Raw genomic sequence first — 25,380 nt, 5'->3', positions numbered from 1 at the left:
CAAGTAGAAGGCAGGAGAGCATGGGGAAGCTGAGAGCCTAAGCGTGTTTCAGCTGACAATCTCTTCCGGGTGTCTCTTGTCTTATTTGTTAGGTCAAGGGCCCCTGTCCTCCTCCCATGGCTTTATCAAATCCCCCTGTAGTAGTAGTGCCTTGTCTCATTGCTGTGACAAAACACTTAACTAAAGCGGCTTAAGGGAGAAGGGATTTATTTAGGCTCACAGTGGAAGGATACAGTCCGTCCCAGTGGGAGCTGGAGTGTGAGGCGGCTCTTCATACTGCAGCAGCCACAGCCAGGAAGCGGAGAGATGAATGCTGACTCTGCGCAGCTCAGCTCTTCTTCAGTCTTACCCCAGCCCATGATGGTACTGCCCATATTCAGGGTGGTTCTTCCTACCTCTGTGACCTGGTTTAGAAAGTCGCCCTTACACAGACAGGTCAAAGCCTTGCCTCCTGTGTTTCGGTCAGGTGGACCCTCATCCTTCCAGAGCTGTGCTTCTCCTGGGACTAAGCACAACAGTCAGGCTGTCCCTCTGTTCCCCTTACCTGACCTTGCTGGATGGGGTAGCACCCACTCTTGTGCGCCTGTCCTTCCCTCGCTGTGGTGCAGTGTCTGTGTTTCTACCTCCTCCACTGCCTTCCTGTGTGCTGATCTCCCTTTCCTCGGTTTGTGGGTACACAATGCCCAGTCACAAAGGTCACCAGCTGCTTACTGCCTGTCTTTCCTGCATGCTCCGTCTTGGCAACACTATGCTGTGTATTTTGTGTCCACACATAGGAGGAACTTGGGTACGATATGTAGACCTGTGCTGAAAAGAGTTCATAGCATATTCTGGAGATACAGAGTTGGGAGATGGCTTGCCTGTCATGAGCAAAGCTCTGGGTTCCATACGCAGAGCCCCATAAACCAAAAATGGCCGTGCAAATCTGCAAGTCCAGCATGCAGGAGTGGAGGTAGGAAGATGAGAAGTTCAAGGTCATCCTTCATGAAACCCTGCCTTAGAAAGAAGGAAAAGGGAGAGGAGAGGAGGGAAGGGGAGGGGAGGGGAAGAGAAAGGAGGGGAGAAGAGAGGAGGAAGGTAAAAGAGGGAAAGAAGAAAAGCATGTAAGAAAAATCAATACAGCCAGGCCCAGACTTGCCCGCCCTTAACACGGCCTGTTTGCAAAGTGGGCCAGCGTCTGAGAATCTGGGCTTTGGAAGCGCTCTTGTCATCTGATAAGAATGACTGTGGCTACACCATTGCACGGACTGTGTTTTCTGTTGAACCCTTGCTTTCCTACTTAGAGTCTTGATTGTTGGCACATGCGTGATGCTTGCTTTATGTCTCCAAAACACCTTATGTAGGGTGTCTCACAAACTTACCGATAGACACTCTGGTCTGTGCCATTGTGTTTTGAATATGCATTTCGCTGCCTCTTAATTCCTAAGGAAAGGCATCAGGAGGTTGGGCACTTGTGGTGATGTAGAGGTTGGGGTGCTTGAAGGCAGTTAGGATTATTGAGGTCATCAAGGTGACCCTCCGCATTCCCTATACTTATATCCTGGTGACTTTACAGTGAGATGCCAGAGATGTGTTTTCCTTTCTCTCTCTCTCTCTCTCTCTCTCTCTCTCTCTCTCTCTCTCTCTCTCTCTCTCCGGGGTGTGTGTATGTGGGTGCTTACTTGTATGTTTGCAGGCTAGAAGTAGATATTGTTTTCTTTGGTGGTTCTTTACCTTGGTTTTGAAGCAGGGTTTCTCTCTGAACCCGAAGCTCACTGATTCAGCTGGACTAGCACGGTCAGTGGGTCCCAGGGATTCACCTGCTTCTGTCTCTCCAGCAGTGGAGTTAAAGACGTGTGTCACCATGCCTGGCTGACTATGTATGCTGGCTGTGTGAACTCAGGTTTTCATATTTGTGAACAAAGAACTCTACTGACTGGGCCACCGCTCCAGTCTGCATCCTCTCCTTCCAATGCTCATGACTGAAAATGGAGCAGGTCCCACCAGCTCTGCCTTGGCAGTGGATTCTTTTCTGTGTGTTCTCAGCACTGGTTCTCTCTACCATTTCTGGCCAGAGCTGCCTCTATTGCCTTTCTCTGGTGAGATGATTAGTCAGAACCAAACGCCGGGGTTTGTGGTGAACTGGAGTAGGCGACAGGCAGAGAGTAGTTGCATTTCCTTCAGTCCACTGGGGCCAGTGCTTGCCCATCCCCTCCCTCCCTCCCCCCTGCACACACACACTTCCTTCCTGAGTCCTCTCCACATGCAGACTCTAGACCCTGCTTCCTGGCTCTCACCATCTCATACAGTCTGGCTCAGGCCAGTCTTTGGTTATATAAATTGCGCTTCTGAAATCTCTGCCTTGTCTCTCAGTTCTCCGCTGACACGTGGCCTTCATGCCTGTGTTTGCGGGAAATGGGGTGTCTCCCTCGGTAAATAAACCTCAGCAGGGTGATGTAGGGGAAGTCGCTATGTGCTGGCTGCTGCCACTGCCGCTTCTCTGATTGGTGCACACTGTCGGAGAAACAGATACCAGAAGACCTAGGGGCGGAATGAGACCAGTTTCTCCAGTTGTGGTCCAAAAAGGCAGGGCAGGGAGAACTCTTCTCAGCTGAGCCATGGACGTCTGAGGGCTGGATTGGGTGTGTGGAGTCTGAGGATTATAAGAACTCTCAAGTCCTGAGTCCCTGCTAGGGAGGTAACACAGAAGGGAACGGGTAAGGGCCTGACCTGAGCTTGGTCATAGCTTAGGCAGGGGGATGGACAGTGGATGAGCAGCTGATCAACCTCACACACAGTGTCAAGTAGGAAGGAGTATGCTTGTTTTTGAAATAAAGTGAGTTTGGGCTTGTGAGCTGATGGTTCGGTGGGTAAAGGCGTGCTGCTCCATGATCTCCTTCCTGCCTGGCTCTCCCCGCTTATGGATTGACTCTGTAGTGAGCAGGAGTTGAGAAACAAGAATAGAGCCCTAGTGTTGTTGGGTCATGGGCATCGCACAATGGTGGGCGACAGGCCACCATAGTCTATTAAAATGGAAGCAAACTTTATTCCAGAAAAAGAAAAAAAAATCACTATGGGGCACACAAGCCTATCAGCTATAGCTCTGACCACAGCCAGAGATTGGGCTTCTGTAGCTGTGGCAATGGGGGCTGGTTTGGAGCCTCCTCTTAGGGTAAAATCAAGCAAGCACTGGGTGTGGGTTAAAGAGCTTTTACAGCCTTGAGGTCAGGCTTAACGTCACAGTACATTTTAAGTTTTACAGCTTTTGGTTACAGGACATTTGGATGTTAACTTAGGGTGTTTGTGAAGGCCTGGGGCTGGCCCAGCCCTTTGCACTGTCCCTAAAAGAATGCAAGGCAGAGAGTAGAGTCGGGACAGTTAAAAATTAAGGGAACTCGAGCAGAGGGTCCCACAGAGGCAACAGTGAGAAGCTAACCTTTGTCTGCAGGACCTGCCTAGCAGGGAAGCTGGGAGACAGAGACAATTGTTAAAAGTTTACCTCTGTCTACATGGCTGCCCGATGTCTGATTTTAAGGCAGAAAGCGTTTGTTAAAGGTTAACAGTGGCTGCCAGCTTTAATTTTTTTATTCCAAAATGTGTTTGGGCTTACAAACACATTTTATTTCTACAAACACATTATATTTCTATATTCCTGGACTGTACCTTTATTTCTATATTTTATTCCTGGACTCTTCAGCATCACTACCTTTTGTTCAACTGAAAATTCTGTGTGTGTATGTGCATCTTTGATACTGTGTGTGTATGTGTATCTGGTACACATGTGCACACGCCGGTGGAAGTCACAGACTGATATCTGGTGTCTTCCCTTTTCTTCACCTTAGTTTTTTTTATATAACTTTTTATTAATTCCTTGGTATTTTCACACCATGAACCCCAGTCCCATGTGTTTCCCAGTCCTTCCACCCTGTAGCCTCCCCCCTGCAAAAGAAAATAAAAACAACAAACAGAAAAACATTCAGTTCTTCTGTATTCCCTGTCTCTCCAATACATATTCATTTGTCATAGTGGCCTCAGGAGTGTGTTGTGCCATGAAGTATACCCTTCTGCCCAAACAGCTTTACTTGAAAATGTTCATTGCACTGTGTTGTTGGTGTTGTTGGTCTGGTTAAAGACCTCCACCTTCTGGTACACCATCAATACTGGACCTTCAGTGAATCTTCTCTCAGATTTCCTGTTGTTGCCCTGAGCCATGAAGATCCCGTGCCTACGGTTCCTCAGGACTGCTCCTTCATGTGCTCCAGCAGATCGTAGATGGGGTAGATGTTGGGGTGGGCCAACTCAAAACCTGGATGTAGGCCTGGGTGATAGCTGAGATGGTCAGATTGGGCTTCCACCAGCACCTCCGTTCCCACCTCCAGGCAAGGGTCAGGACCAGCTCTCCTGCAGACATGGTTAGAGGTGGGACCAGCTCTCCTGCATACATGGTTAGAGGTGGGACCAGCTCTCCTGCAGACATGGTTAGAGGTGGGACCAGCTCTCCTGCAGACATGGTTAGAGGTGGGACCAGCTCTCCTGCAGACATGGTTAGAGGTGGGACCAGCTCTCCTGCAGACATGGTTAGAGGTGGGACCAGCTCTCCTGTTGTGGTGGCCAGCAAAGAGTCAGCCAGTTCTCCAAAAACTTTTGAAGGTCCAGGCCAACTCTATCTCAGTTTTTGAGACAGAGTCTGTCTCTGAACTTGGAGCTGCAGATTCAGCTAGACTGCCTGGCCAGTGAGCCCTGGGGATCCCCCTATCTCTGCCCTCACTAGTGCTGGTGTTGTAGGTATGCACTGCCACACCCAGCTTCTTATCTGGGCGCTAGGGATCCCAGCCTGGTCCTCATGCTTCCACAGCAGGCACTTGGCCCACTTAGCTGTCTCCCAAGGGTGCAGACTGTTTATCTCTCATTTAGTCACTGAGAGTGTTCTCCTCCTACAGGTTCTGGTGTGTGGGTGCAGGTGGCTTTGGTGTGTGTGTGTGTGAATGTGTATTCACTGTGAGTGCATATATGTGGAGGCCAGAGGTCAAGTGCCTTCCTCAGTTGCTTTGCACCTTATTCTTTGAGATAGGATCTGTGCCTGGGGTGTCTAATTTGACTAGATTTCCTGGTGCTTAGTCCCAGGGGTCCTCACCTAGCCCCGGGATTACAGGCATGCTTTATTGTGCCCTAGTTTTTATTTATTTATTTTTTTACATGACTGCTGGGAGATCAAACTCAACTCAAGTAGACATCTTACCAATTGAGTCTTCCTCCTAACCTCTGTGTGCGTGTTTGTTTGTTTTTGTTATGGGGGTTTTATTTTGTTTTTTGGTTGTTGTTTGGCTTGATTTGGTTTTTGGTACAGGTGTGTCTGTCTCTCTCTAAGGCTTTCCATTTTGATCTGCTATGGCTTTAATAGAATTTAGGGTTAGCCCTTTTCCCTTGGCTCCTACTGTTCAGGGCCTTAGACATCACCACCTTCTTTTGCTCCCCATTAATAAAGATCTACATCTATACATATCGGCTTGGGACACATCTCCAGGAGGGCTATGTCTCCTGCAAAGCTCCCATAGCCAGAGATTGAGCCCCAGCTTTCCCTGACCTCCACAAAGTCATTATCAAAGCCAGTCACATGACTTTCTGCTCTTGCCACCTTTGAGACTTCCTGTGCTTGAGTCAGACACCAGAGCTGGTAGGAATAGGCAGGTGCCTGGGTAGCCATTTTTTCATGCTGAAGTCTCTAAGTAGCTTTCCAGAGGTGCGGGGCCTCCCCAGATGTGTGCCTGGCTCAGGGCATTATCTGTTGTTGTCAGTGTAAAAACAGCAACCAGGCAGGCATGCCTCCAAGTGAGTGCAGGTCCCTAACAGACCTTCACCCAGAAAAGGAGCCTGCTCTCTTTTCATGCTGAAGCACCGAGCTAACACTGTGTAGTCTTGCCTCTCTCACTTGTTTTCATAACATGTATATCGTAAGCCTTATCGTCCGCTGAGTGGAAAAATAGGAAAATTGAAATGCCCCAGGGATTCATTAAATTGCAAATGGATGCATTATCAGTGGGCCCTTGGCTTCCAGTGCTCGCTGGTCGCCTGTGCTGTGGTTCTGGTGTAAGGATGAGAAGTCTGCAAGCATTAGTAGTCAGCATCTCCCTTCTGTGGGTGCCCATCTGCTCTGTTTTCTGGTATTGACTGACAGCTAATGCACTCGCTGTCCTTTGCAGACCCTCTTCCGGGAAGACGGTTAACTGTATTCATTGTGTGTGTGTGTGTGTGTGTGTGTGTGTGTGTGTGTGTGTGTGTACGCATGTGCACAGCAAGTGTTCAGATATGCATGCATATATATGGACCAGAGGACAAATTCAAGCATTATTTTTAGGAATGCTATCTACTTCCTTTGAGACAGGGTCTCTTATTAGCTAGGAGCTCACCCGTTAGGCTCACCTGGCAGGTAGGTGAGCTTTGGGCCTCCCTCTGCCTCTCCACAACTAGGATTGCAAACACACATCATCACACCTGGGATTTCCCTTTTCGAGACATGGCTTCTCTCTGTAGACTTAGCTTTCCAGAAACTCACTCTGTAGATCAAGCTGGCTTCCAATTTTCAGAGATCCACCTCCCTCTGCCTCCTGAGTGCTGGGATTAAAGGTGTGTGCCACCACCACCACCTGGCATTACACCTAGGGTTTTCATGTTTGTAGCACAGTTAATAAAAACCCAGAGTCAGAAATTGGGGTCCAACCTGAAGGATAGAAAAGCAAAACAGCTAGCCATTTGCTCTTACCTCTACCTCGGTCCGAAAGTGGCCATCCTGCCTCCAGGAATCTCAGAATGAGACTGTGTCTGTGAGCTGTCTCCTCCCATATTATATTCCTCTCTAAGGCTGGGGTTAGAGGCAAGCACCACTGGGATTAAAGACGCGCACAGCCTGGTTTTTATGGTAAACTAGTGTGGCAACTGGAATTAAGAGTATATGTCACCACTGTCTGGTCTGTAAGACTGACCGGTGGGGGCTGTTTTACTCTCTGATCTTCAGGCAAGGTTTATTTGTTAAAATACAAATGAAATATCACTACACATGTTGACTGTAGGGATCGAACTCAGATCCTCATGCTTTCATGGCAAGCCCTTTACCAACTGAACTCTCTCCCTCGTCCCAGAGTTTTCATCTACTTTCCTCTCCCCCCCATTTTATAAGCCTTAGTTTAAAGTCTTAACTTAGGGATTTTATTTGCCTCCAAAACTGCTAAGTATTCAGTATATGATATACGTATTTCTGAGACAAAGTTACACACACACACACACACACACACACACAAACTGAATTACTTGCTTTTCTCCTTTTTGTGACCAAAATATTTGACAGCAACTAAAGGATGTAAGGGCTTATTTTGCTCAGTTTGAGGATATAGTCCGTGATGAGGAGAGCCATGGTATCAGGAGAAAGCTGGTCACAGGGCATCCACAGTCAGGAAGCAGAGAGAGATGGACTCTTGTGCTCAGCTTACTTTCTCCTTATCATTCAATTCAGCACCACAGTTATAGGATGGTGCTGCCCACACTCATGCTGGGGCTTCTCTGTCAGTTAAACTTCTGCGGATACAACCAGAGGTGTGTTTCCATGGAGACTCTAAATCCAGCCAGATTAACAAATGAGGATTAACGACCACTATGCCCTAAAGTAACCTTTGTCTGAGCTGTAGGCCACTGCTGGTCAAGGCCTGTTGTAGGAATTTAGGCTGAGGGCTGTGGTTTTATGAGAGGCTGGTCCAAGAAATATAATTTTGGATGCCCCAGATGTTCGCTGACATTTGGAGGCTGTTTATTAGTTCATGAATATTGGAAACGAACAAGGAAATAGCCAGAAATATCTAGCATCTGTGGTTAAAGTTCCCATGAGTTGACTATCTCTGGATTATGCTGGAAGTGTCTGCTATAGTTGGCAGTGGAGTTGGGAATGTGGTAGCCTAACCAGCTACATGGCTTTCACAGCTCAGGCAGGGAAAGCGAGATGTTTTGGAGTCTTGATGTAGTCATTTGTAAGCAGTAGAGATAGGAAATACGTTATAATTGGAAAACTGTCTTGATGGTGTTGACAATATTTCCTGTCAGCAGCTCTCCCCTTTCTTCTTGCTTGTCTCCGTGGTAATGCTAATCGGTAGTTTTATTACCGCTCTACTAAAGATTCATTCCATCTTGATTTATTATCTAGACTTTCCCAGAGGATGGCAAGCGCAACAGTCCTGTCTGGCTCCTGGCTTGCCGCCGCTGTTCTTGGCATGAGCCAACCAGAAAAAGGACTGCTCTGAGTTTCAGTTGGAAACCATCGACGATTCTTTTGGGCAGCCTCAGATACCCAACAAGAGTTGTTTCCGGAAGCCTGGGTTTTGCCAAGTTCAAGTCTCTGTTTTGGTTCAGCTGCTTAATCTTGGCCCAACAAATGCTCCCCTGTCTTCATGTTAATTTTGCTTCGGTGTGGGATGGATGGCTGACATCGTTTCACAACATAGTTTCCAAGCTCCAGAGTCTTTGATGAGTCTTAGTGGGAAGCGAAAACAACTGCAGCTTTTTTGTGGGAGGTGGAAAGGAGAGGTGAGATTCTTCAGATAGCAGAGAGTTTTAGCTACTGACATCTGACCGCCCCCCACGTAACATGGTGGTTCTGAACTGAGTTTTGACTCCTAGAACAGGAATAGCGTGATGCTGGTCACTGAGGCCAAGAGGTAGGGTTGAGAGAGGAGGGCGGGGCCAGACAAGAATCGTTACATTTCATGGGGAACTAAGGATGGCCTCCTGATACTTTTAAAAAGTGGCAGAGAATTTACACACCCGCCATGGGTGTGTCTCTATGTAACAAGCAGAGACATATAAGAACTAGGAGACAGAGTCTGGAATTTGTGGGCACTAAATAAGCACTAAATATCAATTACTTGGCTTGGTATTGAGGGAGTGGCTGCCTGGCTCACTTGGTTAGTCCTTGTGTGTTTCCTGTTCTTAATGTCTTTGGCTCCCACTTTTATTGATGGAAGGTTAAATACTCATCTTTTTTCCCTCCTTGTGGCCCGTGACTAAAGCTTAAGGTTTCGTTTCTCCCTCTTACCCTCTCTTACGTTCCTCCATTTCATTTTACAAAGTTCATTTTTTAATTGCCTGAAAGAAAGAAAAATCACTTTCTGTATTTGTATAGAGTACACGAGACAGTGGAAATTGAGTTATGACAGACTGTATTCTGTAGATGTTAATCTATTTAATTTTACCCTCTGTCTTCTGTTAGTTTTCTTTGCTTTCCTTTCTTTTCTGTATTAGACTTGATATTTGATTAGAATGAGAAAAAAAAGTAATATTCCCATAGTAATATCTGTAGAACCCATATAAGGAAGGTTAAATGATAATTATGATTATAAGTTTCATAGCAAGTATAGTTCTTTCTGTAGTCTTAGTGTTTGGAGGCAGGTCTTTCAGTGTGGTGGAAGGAAAATAGCCTGGAAAATCCTCAGCAAAAAAATAAAAATTAAGGGTCCAGCAAGATGGCTTAGCAGGGAAAGGCACTTGCTGTCAAGCCCAGTGACCTGAATTTAACCTCGGAACCCACGTGATGAAAGGAGAAACTCAACTCTCACAACTTGTCCCCTGACTACTCCCCTCCCACCCCACACACTCCATGTGCAACACCACACACATCACACACATGTAATATGTGTACAAATAAATAGGAAAATATTTTTTAAAAAACAAAATAAAAATTTAAAACAAAGAGATAAGTTATGAATCTGGATGGGATTCTGAAATGCCGCCATTTTAGAGCTTTGGCAGTTGGCTGAAGACACCTGCCAAATTGAGAAGTAACGCCTCCAGACAAGCTCGTAAATCTGTACAAGAGCCTTTTTGCCTGGAGTTGCTGCCACCCACCAAACCTGGCCTTGGAAGCTGGGCAAGACATGCTGGGAACACCGGCAGCTTCATTGATAAATGGAATTGACCTAATTTGGAGCAGTGTGCAGAAAACTCCCGCCTCCAGTGTCACAGCTGGTGACAGTGGGAACCTGACCACCACCTGGACTGAGGATGCTCTCTGGATTAGGCCAAGCTTTAAACTAGGGGATGAGCCAGGATTTATTAGGGAGACCCAGGAAGTGAGACAGTAATAAGGGTTTTAATTAGCTGTCCATAAATTAGCATCTACGAATCTGGGAGGGTCCAAGCTGACCACTCAGGCATGACTTTGTACCTGTATGCAAACATAGAAGCAAACTAAGAGAAACTAGTAGGAAACCAGAAAAAAAATTTTTTTGCTTTTTTTCAAGATAGCGTTTCTCTGTGTAACAGCCCTAGCTGTCCTAGAATTCTCTGTCTGTAGAGCTCCGCCTGTCTCTGCCTCCCGAGTGCTGGGATTCAAGGCGTGTGCTGCACCCACCACCGCCACCAAGCCTGTCTCACTTTCTCCTTTCATTTAGTCCAGGACCCCAGTCCATGTGATGATGCTTCTTCCCAGCTCAGTTAACCAAACTTGAATGTTCCTTCTCAGGCATGTGCGGAGATTTCTCTCCTTGGTAATTGTAGAGCCTGTCAAATCAACAATACTAACCGTTACTCTTCCTTCAAACACACAAAAAGCTTCCTTCTTAACACATCTCTCCTTGCCTTTCCCATAACCGTGCTGTGACCACGCATCTCTCCACTCATCTTGTAAAGTGTGTGTCACGTGACGTGGAGGCCACTGGTGACTCCTCTTTCGCAGAGGTTTAGATTCGGTTCACTTCTGTATTCTAATGAGACGATCCGAAGTGAAGAAGGAATGGACTCCCCATACCTTTTGATTATTGGGTGTGACTTTTGCAGGAAGCAGCTGAACTCTGTTCACTTGGTTTTCTAGCTGGACGCATCCCTTGCTTTCCTCATTGACAAAAGCAACATAGGGAGGAAGGGTTTCTCTGGGTACATGGTGTGAGGGTACAGTCCATCATGGTGGGGAAAACATGATGGCAGAAGCATGAGGCTGGTCACATGGTGTCCACAGTCAGAAAGAGAGAGATGGACGCTGGTGCTCAGCTCGCTTTATCCCCTTCATTCAGCCCAGGACCTCAGCCCAGAGAATGATGTCCCCCACAGTTAAGATAGGTCTTCCGGTCTCAGCCAAGCCAGCCTAGAAACTCCCTCACAGACATGCCCACAGTGATCCTAGGTGAATCCAGATCCTGGCAAGTTGACGTCGGTGCTGGGAAAATTTAAATTCTCGATGACTTCTCCCAGGTCCCTCATTTAGACCGTCTTATCCATTCGAGGCTATTTTTGGAGACCCACGTGTGAGGCAGAAAACCAGGTACTGCGAGTCAGCTGAGAAACGAGATTGCACATTGTCAAGTGGCTGGCTGACGTCTGTCAAAGTCTGCAGACGGGAGTGGGAGGGAAATCACAGCCTTTCTTCCTCTCAGCCTTTGAGGGTGCTGGGTGCCGGTGACTCTGCCCCCATGCTGTTTCCTTTGGGAGTAAAGATTATTACTGAAACCCTTCTGGGCTCAGGCTAGGAACTGTAAACACACAGTAAACTCACCCACTCCCACCGGGGACACCTCAGTGCTGCCACTGACAGTAAAACACTTTGTAGCCCAGCGGTGGTGGCGCACGCCTTTAGCCTAGGTGCTTGGGAGGCAGAGGCAGGTGAACCTCTGTGAGTTCGAGCCTGGTCTACAAGAGCTAGTTCCAGGACAGGCTCCAAAGCTACAGAGACACCCTGTCTTGAAAATCAAAACAAAACACCACTTTATAAGCAGGTTCTGCTTGACACTAAGGTCCCCGTTCTATTCTGCTTGACATCACTGCCCTTGCTTCCAATGGAAATTGGAGCTTGAACTCTGAGCTCCACAAGCCCAGGGCAGTACATTGAAAGCTGGCTATAAAGGGGTTTAAAAAATGGCAATCGGAAAACAAAAAGCATACTTTTTCAACACCGCTTAGTTAAAGCTTGTGTGAGCAGAATTCTGTATAATGCAAGGCGCAGCTCTTAAGTGCACAGTTTGGTGAGCTTTATCAAGTGTATCCATGCATCTCAGCAGCAGAGCAGGCAAGGTGAAGAAAACGTCCATCATCCCAGTGGTCTTTCATGCCTCCTCTGTCTGTCTGTCCCAGGAAAGCAGTTGTCACTCTGATGTCTATCACTGTACACTAATTTTGCCTCCTCTTGCCTTCCTAGAAACACAATTTTAGAGTATGAACATGTAGAGAAGGGCTTCATTAAGCCCGGCATGAGGTTTTTCAGGTATATTTGCCTTGTTGCATATATTGGGGTTTTAATCAGAGAGTAATGTTCAGTTGTCTGAGCATAACATAGTTGACTTATCGATTCTGTGGGTGTTGAGCATGCGAGCTGTTTCCAGTTTGTGCGGTCTAATGAATTACCCTGACATAGACCCACGAGCCTGTCACATTACCTAAATAGTAAGGTAGTTCTTCTGCCTCTCGGTCTTCTTGTACAGCTTTGGAGTGTGTAGGGTTGTCCTTCCGTACTTCCCATTGCTGTTTATTTTTTCCCCTCTTCTCAGTTATTCTCAATAGCAGGACTTATATATGCTGTTCATCTTTTCTAAGCACTAACTTTGGCTTTTAAACTTTCCTCTATTTGTATTAGTGGAGATTAACTCAGCAGAGAATGTGTGTACATCAAGGAATTTGTTAAAGGGATTTGGCTTCACGCAGGTGTGGAAGCTACTTTAACAGTGTCTGCAAGGGCTGTTGTCTTTGTGTCTGTTGACGGGTTTGACACTCACAGGGCTGGAAGGACAAATTGGAACTAGAGGAGAGGATGGGTAGGCTGGCAGCTGAAGGGATGGTTTAGTCAGTAAAATGCTTGCTACACAAGCATGAGGATCCGAGTTCAACCCCTAGAATACATGTCAAAAAAAAGCTAAGTGGAGACCGAGCTCATTGGCCTGCTCCAAATCCTAGGCCCAGTGAGAGATCCTTTCTCAAGAAATAAAATGTGTCCCCCTACTCCCAAGGCCCAGGGAGCATTATAGAAGAAGATGAAGAAAAAGTTTAGGAGCTGGAGGATGAGGAAGAGGAAGAGCGCTGTGAAATAGTGGCCATCCGGATACGGCGTGGCAATGGAAGCCATGAATGTGTGGCAGCTGTGGATACTGTGGACCTGGCCTTCCAACTTTCCGCTATGGATAGCGGAGGTGCCCGTGAAGCCGCCCTTCCTGTGGAGATACTATCGTTCCAGGAGGCTGTGCCGTTTCCTTAATTGTGTAGCCCTTGGGGACTAGTTGGGAAGAGGGGTTCAGGGTAAAGGAAGTGGAACAGAAGAGAGTAAAGGGAGTTGAATGTGCTCACAATGCATGCCCATGAAGGGGAGTGGGGAGAAATGTATAGCTCAATTGAAAACGATAAAGTGTAAAAAAAAAATAATAATGGAGAGCAGTTGGTGAAGACACCTGACGTCAGCCTGGCCTCCTCACAGAGGCACACACGGTTTTGGTTTTGGTTTTGAGGTGTGAATCGTGTGCAGAAGTGCAGAGCGGGATTGGGGAGAGCCTCCAATTGAGTCATTACCAGTTCTATCACGTAGACACGAAGAAAAACCAACTCAGTAGTAGACTCCGTGCACTCAAAGGACTGACTCTGAGCTGTTTTAATCCCGCGAGGGTCCTAAACTCCTTGCAGCTGTAGAACCATCATTATAGTGCGTATATCAGCTGTGGAAATATGACCGAATGGCATCGCCTGAAACACAGCTTTACATAGAAAAGTAGGCAGTTTGCAGATCTAGACTGGGATGAAGGGTGTTTACCAGCCCCCGTCGGGCATATCACAATGTGCTTTCTTAGTACTTGTGTGAGAGTGTATGTTGTCACCTTGACATAGCCCAGGGACACCTGGGAAGAGAATCTCAGGGATGGGTTAACCTAGATCAGGTTAGCCCATGGACATGTCTAGGGGTTGGTGGGTATATCTTGATTGTTAATAGATGTAGGAAGCCATAGCCCCCTGTGGGTGACACCCTTCCCTAAGTGTATTTGGGGTGTGTCCTGCATTGTATAGGATAAGGGCTAAGGAAGCAGCGAGCATGCAGTAGGGGTGTATTGGTTTTTCTCTGTTTTTGACCGTGGATAGAATGCTTGAACTCCTGCCTCGGCTTACTGTTGTAATATGATTGGCGGGCTGGGCTGCGTCCTGCCACCCAGCTATACCAGAAATAATTACACGGAAACTGTATTCTTTTAAACACTGCCTGGCCCGTTAGTTACAGCCTCTTATTGGCTAACTCTTACATATTGACCTAACCCATTTCTAATAATCTGTGTAGCCCACGAGGTGGCTTACCAGGGAAGGGCTTAACCTGTGGCTGTGTCAGGAGTGGGAATCATGGAGACTCCCTCACTCAGCTTCTTTCTCCCAGCATTCTGTTCTGTTTTCTCCGCCCACCTAATTTTATGTCCTATTAAAGGGCCAAGGCAGTTTCTTTATTTAACCAATGAAACAACAGATAGAAAGATGACCCTCCTCCATCAGCTTACCTGAAATGATGATTTTATGTAACCTGGGATGGGAAGCCAAATAAGCCCTTTCTCCCCGCTGTCGCTGTGGGCCAGGGCACATTATCAGAGCAACAGCAGTGAAGCTGGGACATACAGCCTGCCTAGACTTAACAGTACCCGCCCTGATGTATGGTTTTGCTTTGGATTAGGTTCAGTTATGTGGGTTAACTGTGATCTAGAAAGGTTAATGGGAAATTCCAGAAATAATCAGCAGCTTTTACGTTGTGCGAGTAAATGGGAAAATTGCAGAAATAATTAGTGCTTTTGAAGTCCCGCGCAGTACGATGAGTTCTTGCGCTATCCTTCCTAGAAGGGACCCACCGTGATTCACGGCCATGGATGCTGCCCAGCAGCTAGTCTCTTAGCAATCATCCCAGCGCAGTGTTGTGTTCAAGTAGCCCTTATTTTACTTAATAATGGCCCAAAGCTTGGGAGTTAAAACACTGCCATTCCTGTATGGCTAAGAGACGTCTTGAAGGACTTCCTTTGAGGGAAAATCCGTAAACTCTTGACTTAAACAAAGAAAGAATGTGTGTGCTAAGGTTTTTAAGATCTCCATTAAGAACAAATCCTCCGAGGTCTGGAGAGACGACTCAGGGCTTAAGAGCTCTTCAGACCTTTCCAGAGGACCCAGTTTGTTCCCAGTATCTTTCAGGCTGCTCATAGTCACCCGTAACTCCAGTTCTGGCCTCCAGGGGCACCACATTTAAAGGTGTAAACACCTACATAGATACACAAATAGATAAAAATAAAAGTATCATCTTTCTGGCATTTTTTTTCTTTTGAGACAGGGTTTTACTGTGTAGTCTTGGCTGGTCTAGAGCTTGCTATGTAGGCCTGACTGGCCTCACACTCAGATCCACTTTGCACAGCTTCCACTGTGCTGGGACTAAAGGCATGCTTCACCACACCTGGCTAAATCTCTTTTAAGAAGAACAAATCCTCTATAATTTCTATATACACTAAATAGCTTTGGCTAGAGTATATTGTGATAATTGAATTTTATCCTTAGTTATTGTTAATCTTGCTCTACCTAATTTGTAAATGACATATTGTCATATGCATATAGATTAGAAGGCACAGTGTATGTAGACCCTGGTTTCATGAAAACACTGGGGTCCTTGGCAGATATCCCATAAAGATAAATGGGCTATGATATTACAAGCTCGTGTTTAATTCATGTTGATCAACCATCCTTTCGAGTATTGTACTTAGGTATGTCTAGAAATCTCTTAATCCTCATTACTCCCTATTATGTTTTTTGTATTAAGTAGAAACATGATAAAAGAAATAAAGGAGAAGCTGGGCCTGGTGGCTGGTGGGACATACCTCTAATCATAGTATTTGAGACATAGAGGCAGGCAGGTATTTCTAAGTTCAAAGCCAATCTGGTCTATATAGTAAGACCCAAAACAGCCCAAGTTACAAGAGAGACCTTGTCTCAAAAAGGAAAAATGAAAAAGAAGAAGAAAGAGAAGAAGGAGAAGAAGCGACACACACAAGAAAACCAATCCAAACAAACAAAAAAAAAACCCCTTAGTTTTGTACTTGAAATATATTAACATTTCTCCTGTGTGTGAGTGTGTACACACGGATGTGTGTGCCTGTGGAAGGCAGATGCCAGTGTTGGGGGTCTTCCTCTACCATTTCTCTCCCTCCCCCTCCCTCTCTCCCTCCCCCCTCCCTCTTTTTCTTTCCCTCCATTTATTTAGTGGCTGGGTCTCTCATTGGTCTGGATCTCTCCTATTTTATTAGACAGACAGGCTAAAACTCTTGGGATCCCGTCTCTGCCTCGCTCATGCTGGGGTCACAAGCATACAGTGCTACACTCAGCTTTTTCTGTGTACAAGGAAAACAAAGTGAAACAAAACAAACAAAAACCCCCACAGGTTCTTGCTCTTGACAGCCAGCAGTCTACCCATGCATGCCTCCAGCCCTATACTAGCGTCTCTGATTTTTCCATTTCCTTGTAGACTCACAGTATTATCTGATTGCATTTCCTTTTCAACCCCAAGGATTTCTTCTTATTTTTTTTTTTTGCTGTACAGTTCTGCAAATGGTACAATTTCTCATTTTCTTTTCTAAAAATGGCATTGTTTATTTATTTATCTTTGGCTGGCATTTTTCAAGGATGTAGCTAACATTCGGAGCTAACAGTAAGTTTTCTCTGAATACTTACACAGCAAATCTGCTTTGTTTTGTTTGGTTTCAGCTCTTCTGATAAGTCAGGTGGTGTTGCTGTCTTTATTGCCTTTTATGTAATGTGTCTTGTTTTTCTTTCGTTGCCTTTAACGTTTTTCATCGTCTTTGACCTTTAGCAGTTTGGTTATAACAAACATAATTGTCTCTGCCTTCTGTGTGAGTCACTGAATTATTAGATCTGAAGTTAACGATTTTTTTTTTAAAAATAAAGTTGGAAAGTTGTTGGCTATTATTTCTTCAAACATTTTTCTTTTCCATTTGTTCTCGTTTCCTTTCTGTTGCTATGGTAAAAAATACTCTGACAAAGTGCAGCTCAGTGGAGAATGGGTTGGTTTGACTTAAATTCTAGGTTCTGGCCCCTCATTGTAGGGACTTAAAGGCGACTTGAAGCAGCTAGTCCCTCCCACAACCAAGGGCAGAGAGGATTACCTGCATGCCTGCTAGCTGCCTGCATTCCTGCTGGCTGTAGTGTTCTCTTTATAGAGTCTAGGGCCCATGCCTTGAAACTGCGGCTCACAGTCAGGCTGGCCAGGTCGTCCAGTCTCGGTTAACCCAAATAAATGTCCACAGGCCAACCTGACAGACAGTGGGTCGTTGAGACTTCCATGTTCTCTCTGTATGACCTTGACAGTTAAAGCTAAGCATCAGAATGCTCTCTCTTGGTGTCCGTTTGTCCATCTTCTCCCATGTCACGGGCTTTGCTTATATTACTTCCTTCATCCTTTATGGTCCATTTCAATTGTTTTCTAATCCATTGGTCTGTTCTTCAGCTGTCTCTAGTTTAGTATTACTTTAGTCGTGAATTTCCCATTTCAGGTAGTCTGCTTTACATCTCTCAAATCCTTTGTGTGTGCGTGTGTGTGTGTGTGTGTGTGTGTGTGTGTGTGTGTGTGTCTTCCAAGCATTCATTTCTCTGCTGAGGATTCTTTTAGTTGTGGATTGTTTTCTTTTGTCTTCGATCTTATCGTAGCTGCTTTGAATTCCTTGTCAGCTCTCTGTGGCATTCATGTCATCTGAAGCTGACTATGTTGATTTTTTAAATATGTATGTATTTTGTGAAGAAAAGTTCGTGTGCCACGGTACACACGTGGCACACGCGTGGCACACACGTGGCACACGTGGAAGTCAGAGTCAGTTTTCTGCTTCCACCTTTGTGGGTCCTAGGGGTCACACTTAGATCACAGGGTGGGCATAAAGCACCTTTTCCTGCCGAGCCAGGTTGCTGACCTTTGCTTTCTTTTTTTTTTTTACTTTTTTTATTGATTGATTCATTGATTGATTTATTGATTAAAGATTTCTGTCTCTTCCCCACCACCGCCTCCCATTTCCCTCCCCCTCCCCAAATTAAGCCCCCCTCCCTCGTCAGCTCAAAGAGCAAACCAAGGCCAGCTGGCCTGGGTCTGAAAAAGCCTGGGATAAAACCGGTCTCACTGAACATAGTGGACAATGAGGACTACTGAGAACTCAAGAGCAATGGCAATGGGTTTTTGATCCTACTGCATGTACTGGCTTTGTGGGAGCCTAGGCAGTTTGGATGCTCACCTTACTAGACCTGGATGGAGGTGGGTGGTCCTTGGACTTCCCACAGGGCAGGGAACCCTGACCTTTGCTTTCTTATCTTTATCTCCCCACCCATCCTTACGTAGCCCTGGCCTCCCTGGAACTCACCTGGGTTGACCAGGCTAACTTAGAATGCACAGAGATCCACTTGCCTCTGCCTCTACGTTGATTAAAGGTGGGCCCAGCCTTGACTGCTTTTCTTAATTGATTCACATGTTTCAATGAAGGCTTGTAAAACGTAATTTGTACTTAATATAGCTTAAGGACATTGCCAATCTTCTCCCATAGTCTCTAATCCTATATTATTTTCTTTTCTTCCCCATTTATAAGAAATACAAATGCACACATGTGTAGAGTAAATCTTTCTAGTTTTTTTACTTAATAAAAAGCAAAAGCCCTGGACATTTGTGGGGCTGAAAAAAAGAAGTACGAGTGCACATTTTAGGGGCTGCCACGGTTCCACAAGGACAGCTACCTGCTGCATTCCTTCCTCTGCGAACTGCCTGTGGGATACGGGGTTCTGAAAGGCTCTTGCCCTTTCTTGTGTATTGTAAAAAGAGAGTAGTTGAGTAGCCCTAAAAATCACCCACGGCGCAACCTGAGAATGCCATCCAGTGGTGGCCAGTATCACTTCGAATTCTTAATATTTTCCACCTACTTCACAGTTTCATATTCTCATCAGAATCGACAGCAAGAATGTCTCAACATGTCAGTTTATATCTTATTTTTAAAATAACATGTAGAAAAGCTATTTTTTCTTGGAAGAGAAAGTGAAACTTTTTTTTAATAGTGAAACGTTTGTAGAAAAATATTTTTGAAATACAGAGCTAACATTCTCCCAATTTATAATAGTGACTGCCTTGCCCACTTGTTGTAACTGAATACCCGTGTGGGATATTTCATGTTCTTTCCGCTGTTACTTAAAATACTGAAGAACATTCTGTTGCAGGAAAAATGGTATAAGGAACTAGGTATGCCCTTACAGAAAGTGAGGCCGATTTATGCAGAAGGAGCCTGATTATCCACATCATGTTGCAAATTCGGTTTTCTCTCCCAGCCCCAGAGCTCTGAGAATTTATACACACCGTGTTGTGCTGTGACCCCATTCTATTCATTGGCAAGTACCCAAGCTTCTCTGGTTGCACAAATCTAAAGTCTTGTAATCTCAGAGTCCCTTACCTTCCACCCACAGGCACTGTGACATAAAACTACGTAGGGGTGGCAAGGCAGGCACAGAGAAGACCCATTCTGCAGGACGAATATAATGCCGCAATAGAGTAAAGGATGCAGTGAGGTCTGTGTGCTGTGTCTGATGTCGAGCATCCCAGGGACTACTACTCAGGTCGCTCTGAGGTTGAATGAGATCTTGGGTGATTGCAGGTCTCAGTACCTAGCCAAGGAAGGGTGACTAAGTTCTGAGAAAGTTTTGCAACAATTCTTGATTGAAGAAAGAGGCTCCCAAGAGTTTGTTGCATAGGCCATGGGAATTGTCTCTCATGTGTATTTCAGTAGTTAAGCATGTGATTCACCAGCTGTTGGCGCTGTTTGGGAAAGTTGTGGGGGTTGGGAGGCTTGTTGGCAGAAATATGTCATTAGGATCTCATTAGGATCATTATGGGAGGGACTTGGGTTTATGCTGGAAGGAACTCGCTGGGTAGCCAAGGATAACTCTGAATTTCTGTTCCTTTTGCCTTCCTCTCCCTGGGACTACAGTCTGTAAGCACACCTCTTTATCCCGTGCCAGGGAAGGGACCTGGTGCATGGTAGGCAAGCACTCTACCAGCTGAGTTACCAGCATAAAATGAATTTTGAATCCTAGACAATTATGTTAGATATAAAATCCTATTCAGTTGTGAAGATCTTACGTGGCGGTTTTCTTTTAGAGCACAGCATGTTCTTCTCCTTAATGGGTTTTTATCTTTGACATCCCAAATGAAATGGTCAGGTTTCACTTTTGGTTTTCTAGTCAGTGAAGGTTGGTGCCGTCTCCAAACTTCACAAGTCCATGTAACTTTCCCATTGCCTGCAGTGATAATCAGTGCATTGGTTTCCGAGCCTGAAGTTCATGATCCTTTAGCTAGCAGTGCCTGCTCAGCTAGCTGTCCAGTCGTAGTTCTTCCCCTGCATCGTAGGCTTTCTTTAGTTATCTTCCCTTTCAACCCTTCCAGACCTAGAGGGGCGGCTGACTGCCTTCGCTCTAACTAGGGCTGGGCTTGTTCTAGTAAAGCACTTTGATTTAGAACACACATCACGCTGTCCTCCATGTCTCTGGCCTGTCCCTCTTCTGCAGCGTCCCTTACTTGATTTCACGGCTTGCTAAAACATAGAAGCATAATTAAGGCCATAGTCCTGCAAGAACCTAAGAACAGAGTGTATGATGAAAAGAAATAGAAATACCTAGTGATGGTTTTAATTAAATTGTTTTTAGAAATGTTGTTTGTGTTGTTATATGTCCTGTGTGTGCATGTATATACGTGTGTTCACATGTATGTCAGCATAGACATGTGTGTGAATGTACTTGTGTGCGTGCCTGTGGAAGGAAGAGGCTGATACCACATGTCTTTGTTGCTTGCTCCCTGTCTTGCAGTTTGAGGTAGAACCTCTCCCTTGAGCCGGTTGGACATAGCCAATTTGGCCACTCTAGCTAGCCAGGATGCTCTGGGATCCCGTCTCCAAGTTCACATCACTGGCATTAGGCAGGCCATCACACCTGTCTGACATGGCTGCTAGGGATCCGAACTCGGGTCCCCTCTCCTGTGTAGCAATTGCTTTACATGCTGAGTCGACTCTCCAGCCCCCTGTTTGGCAGTGTGTTTTCATGTAATTTTCTGTTTGTTTCCGCGGTGTTTCCCCACAGGCAGTACTACAGCATCAGGCTCTAACTTAACAAGTCCAAGTGCCCAGCGAAGGGGCCTTTCCAAGCAGAATAATGCTCCATCAGTTTACTCCTCCACACTCGCTCTCACATTTCCCATACAGAACGAGAACGAGGTGATTACAGTGGTGTACCCATGAATACCTAGACACAGTCGGCTGGAAATGATCTTGACCTGAACCTAAAATCTGGGCTGGAGAGATGGCTCAGTGAGCAAAACACTCACCACATGGTCATGAGGGCCTGAATTCACTCCCCAGTACCCATGCTCAGCTGGGCGCAGTCTGTAATACCTGTGTTCCTCCGGCAAGATTCGGGGTGCAGGCAGGAGATCCACAGACGCTCAGGGACCAGCTAGTCTGGCAATATGCAGCAGCAAATAAGAGATCCTGTCTCAAACAAGATGGACTATGAGTACTGATACCTGAGGTTGTCCTCTGACCTCCACACTTCATGCTTGGCATGTCTCGCACATGGTCTCACACTCAGACACATGCACACTCACCAAAGGGAAAAGCCCTAACGGTGTAGATTCATGACGCCTGACACAGAGAAACAGCTTAATGAGTTTGGATCTGGTTTCCTCGTCGCACCGGGCATCTTTTCCATCTCTCCAGGCTCCAGGTTTATGAATCAGGGAAAAGTGGAGGGTCAGCAATTACGCCTTTGAGAGTTTCCTGGAAAATGCTGTGCTGATGCTGTTCCCAGCTCTTTAAGCTAAACCCCATAAAAACAGTGAAATACAAAGCAAGCTTTCAAAGTGCCATGGATGTTGATGGTGTGTTGTTTGCCAAGAGAAGAAGAAAAAAGTAACTGGAGAGAATCATGTTAGGGAAATTAAGCTGGTTTCACACACATGCCATGCTCTCTCTCCTTGGTGGCTCTACATCTCGTATAGATCCAGAAAGTCATGTAGGTATGTGTATACATATGAAATATGGAAGAATTAAAACTGTCTGTGGCAAAAGGGGGAGTGGGAGAAGTAGGGAAGAAAAATGGGGTGATGGAGCATGAGGGGGTGTACTCACCATGTAGTGCGTGCATGAATGAGAACTTAAAGAAATAAAGTAATATTATTACCAAATAAAAACTCTAGTTATAGATTTTAGATATTCTGTTAGGAACATACAACCTGACAGCAAGTCTATGCATATTTGAAGTCTATGCATACCCTGAAGCAGAGGGTCCCAAGCATTTCAAACAAGAGACATTCAACTCCGTGTCTCCTGTGAGGCTACAAGTAGATCTTGTGGAGCCTTGACTTCTCCAGTCCTCAGCTTTTTGTGACCTGAAGATTGTCTGCCTAGAACGTGTGGTGTCCTTATTAGTGCTTTTCAACTTCACACAAACCTCAGCACGTGTAGGAAGAGGGAATTGAGAGAATCCTCCGTAAGATTGGCTATTTGGAAAGCCTGTGGTACATTATCTTAACTAACGATGGATGTGGGCACTGCCACCCCTGGGCAGGCGATCCCTGGACTGTATAAGAGAGAAAGCAGAGAAAATCATGTGGGGCAAGCCAGTAAGCGGTGCTGTCCCTCCAGATTCCTGCCCTGCTTGAGTTCCAGCCTTGGCTCCCCTCGATTGATAGGCTGTGAGCCAAATGAACCCTTTTCTATAGATGCCTTTGGTCATGGTGTTTTGTCACAGCCACAGGAAGAGTAACTAAAGCATCTGTCTAGAACCTAGTTGTAGAAATCCCCTCGTCTCATGGTTTGAAGAAGGCCTAGACAAAGACTGGCCAAGCAGAGGATGAGTAGCCTGAGGTCATTGCTAATCGGAGATGGTTTTCCGCTGTGACCGATTCCCTCTGAGCCATTACTGCTGGTTCGTATAGCAAGGTTGGCAATGAGGATGTTGGCAAGGGATGCCTCTCCAGGCTAAATGTAGAGATTCCTGGCTTCAGGCTGATGCCAAGCTCTGGAACAGAGGTGGAGCTCCCGTGAAAGCACTCTGCAGGGGCCATCTGATAAAGTGGCCGCGTGTCCCTATGAGGTATACAAGGAGAAACACTACCATGTTGTACACACAAAGCATTTGCTGGAGAGAGGAAGTATGTGTGAGGTGCCGGGGCGGAGTGTTGCCTTCCCTCCTGAAGATGCTTATCCTTAGTGTCTGCAACTGAGCTGGACAGGGAGATTTGGCTTAGTTGCCAGTGGGACTACAGGTGGCCATGGTTCCTATGTTTGGGGGAGTTTTATAGGCTCATTTTTGTCTGTTCTTCCTACCACCCCTTCCAAACAGTGATGGGAAGGTAACCAGGTACTTTTAACCTATAGGATGCCATTCAGTTCTAAGTAAAATGTCAAGGTCATTGAGTTCTTCAAAAGAACCTTTGTAGCCAGGCAGCTCACGCCTTTAATCCCAGCACTTGTGAGGCAGAGGCAGGATGATCTCTGTGAGTTCAAGGCCAGGCGGTTCTACAGAATGAGTTCCAGGACAGCCAGGGCTAAGTGAAATCCTGTCTCAAAAAAAAAAAAAAAAAAAAAAAGAAGAACCCTAGGACTTGTTGGCCAGTTAGCCTAGCCTACATGGTGAGTTCCAAGTCAGTGAGCGACCATATATCAAAACAATAAAACAAAAACTGCATAACGTTATATTCCTGAGGAATGCCACCTGAGATTATTGGCTGGACTCACATACATGCACACGTATGCCCTCATGTACCTGAATGCAGGCACACACTGGGGCTAAGGGGAAAAAGAGAAAACGAATCTTATAGATGCTGACATACCTTTCTTTTTCGAGACTATTAAGAACTCACAGAGCCTTCTTGATGGCCGCCCCTGTATGCCAGCAGCAGCATCCTGCTGTGGCTGCAGTCATGTCTGGGGCTGGACAGGCACCCTGGATCAGAACCTTGCTCCATGTAGACCTCTCTATTTCAGTTTCTCTCTCCGCCTATGCAGACTGTGATGCTGGTCATCTGTAGTGTGGATCTCATGGTTCCTTTCTTATTCTTTACAGATATCATTAATGGAGTTCAAGAAAAATGTGTATTGCCTCCTATGGATGGCTATCCCCACTGCGAGGGGAAAATCAAGGTAAGGCAGGGGCTGTGCCTATCCATCCCATCAGTCTCCACCTTTCTCCTTTATTAACGATACAAGTGGACAAGTGAGCCTTGGAGCAGATCCTTTCCAGGTGTTTCCATACTGCAGGGGGTCGACCCTTCTCTGCTCTGCCCCTCCCCTGGAGTGGGTCAGCAGAGGCTCTCCGGGGTCACACTGAGAACCTGAATCACTTCAGGTGTCCACTCTGTCTTGTCCAGCCCTTCACTTCCAGGCGACCTTAGACTCCTTCCTTCTCCCTGATCCCCAGAGGCCTGTTCCCTCTCCAGATTGCATATGCAAATGAGTACCCAGAGACTCTTGGCCATTCTTTACTCTGAGGTCAAGCCCAAGATCTCCCGAATGCTGGGAAGCACTTCCTACTGAGCAACAGCCTGGCCTTGTGTGTCTGAGTTGTACAGGTCAACATGTATGTACATGTATGTATGGAGGTTAGAGGTCAACATGTATGTACATGTACGTGTGGATGCTAGAGAACAATAGGTCAACATGTATGTACATGTATGTATGGAGGCTAGAGGTCAACAAGTCAACATGTATGTACATGTACTATGGAGGCTAGAGGACAGCTCTGCGTGTCATTCCTCAGTCACTATCCACCTGTCCCTTGAGACAGGACTACTGGCAGGGAGTCCACGTAGTAGGCTGACCTGGCTGTTCCCTGAGCTGCTGTTACCAGCACACACACCTGGACTCCTGAACTTTTTTTGTTTTGCCTTATATTCTTTTTTGGGAAAAAAACCATATTTGTTTGACCTGCTCCAGGAGATCATTCCTGGCCAGTGGTGTTCAGAGAAAGGTTGTCATTCAAGTACTCATTCAAAATGGCAAAAAGATTCTGGGAACATTTCCTGGTGTCCTTTGGGGAGAGCTATCAGTGTCCATCGACACTTCTGTGGTCCTTGGCCTGCACTCTGCCTTGCAGGCCCTTTGCTGGCGATGGCACCTCCCGAGGGTGCCGTGGAAGGGCCCCTGTGGTCCTGCTAACACGCTCCCGCCCTTCACCTCCTCGCTGTGTGTACACAGAGCTCCTCTGCCTGGGCAAGCATCTGCTCCGATTCTCTAGGGGCTGAGCATTTGGTCATCTGGCCCTCGGCAGAGGGACTTTTGGCTTTGCTCTACCTGTGGGCCACTGCTTGAGCCACCCAGCCCACCATGCCCTCACCCGCTCATGCCCTCACCC

General features: G+C 46.2%; 1 protein-coding gene across 1 annotated transcript in view; it reads left to right on the top strand.

Annotated features, from left to right (window-relative positions):
• The window catches only part of LOC126513228 (alpha-1,6-mannosylglycoprotein 6-beta-N-acetylglucosaminyltransferase A), a 182,350-nt gene that overhangs the window by 101,049 nt on the left and 55,921 nt on the right, over positions 1–25,380 (top strand). The window contains exon 4 of the mRNA XM_050161490.1: positions 24,094–24,170. Within this exon, the coding sequence (XP_050017447.1) occupies positions 24,094–24,170 (77 nt within the window). The remainder of the gene's footprint in view (positions 1–24,093; positions 24,171–25,380) is intronic.

Source organism: Alexandromys fortis, unplaced genomic scaffold, assembly GCF_014885135.2.
Source record: "Alexandromys fortis isolate MF-2015 unplaced genomic scaffold, M_Fortis_MF-2015_v1.1 scaffold_109, whole genome shotgun sequence".
In the NCBI taxonomy this organism is placed as follows: domain Eukaryota; kingdom Metazoa; phylum Chordata; class Mammalia; order Rodentia; family Cricetidae; genus Alexandromys; species Alexandromys fortis.
Note: the sequence above shows the minus strand (reverse complement) of the source record. Positions and strands in the feature narration are given on the sequence as shown.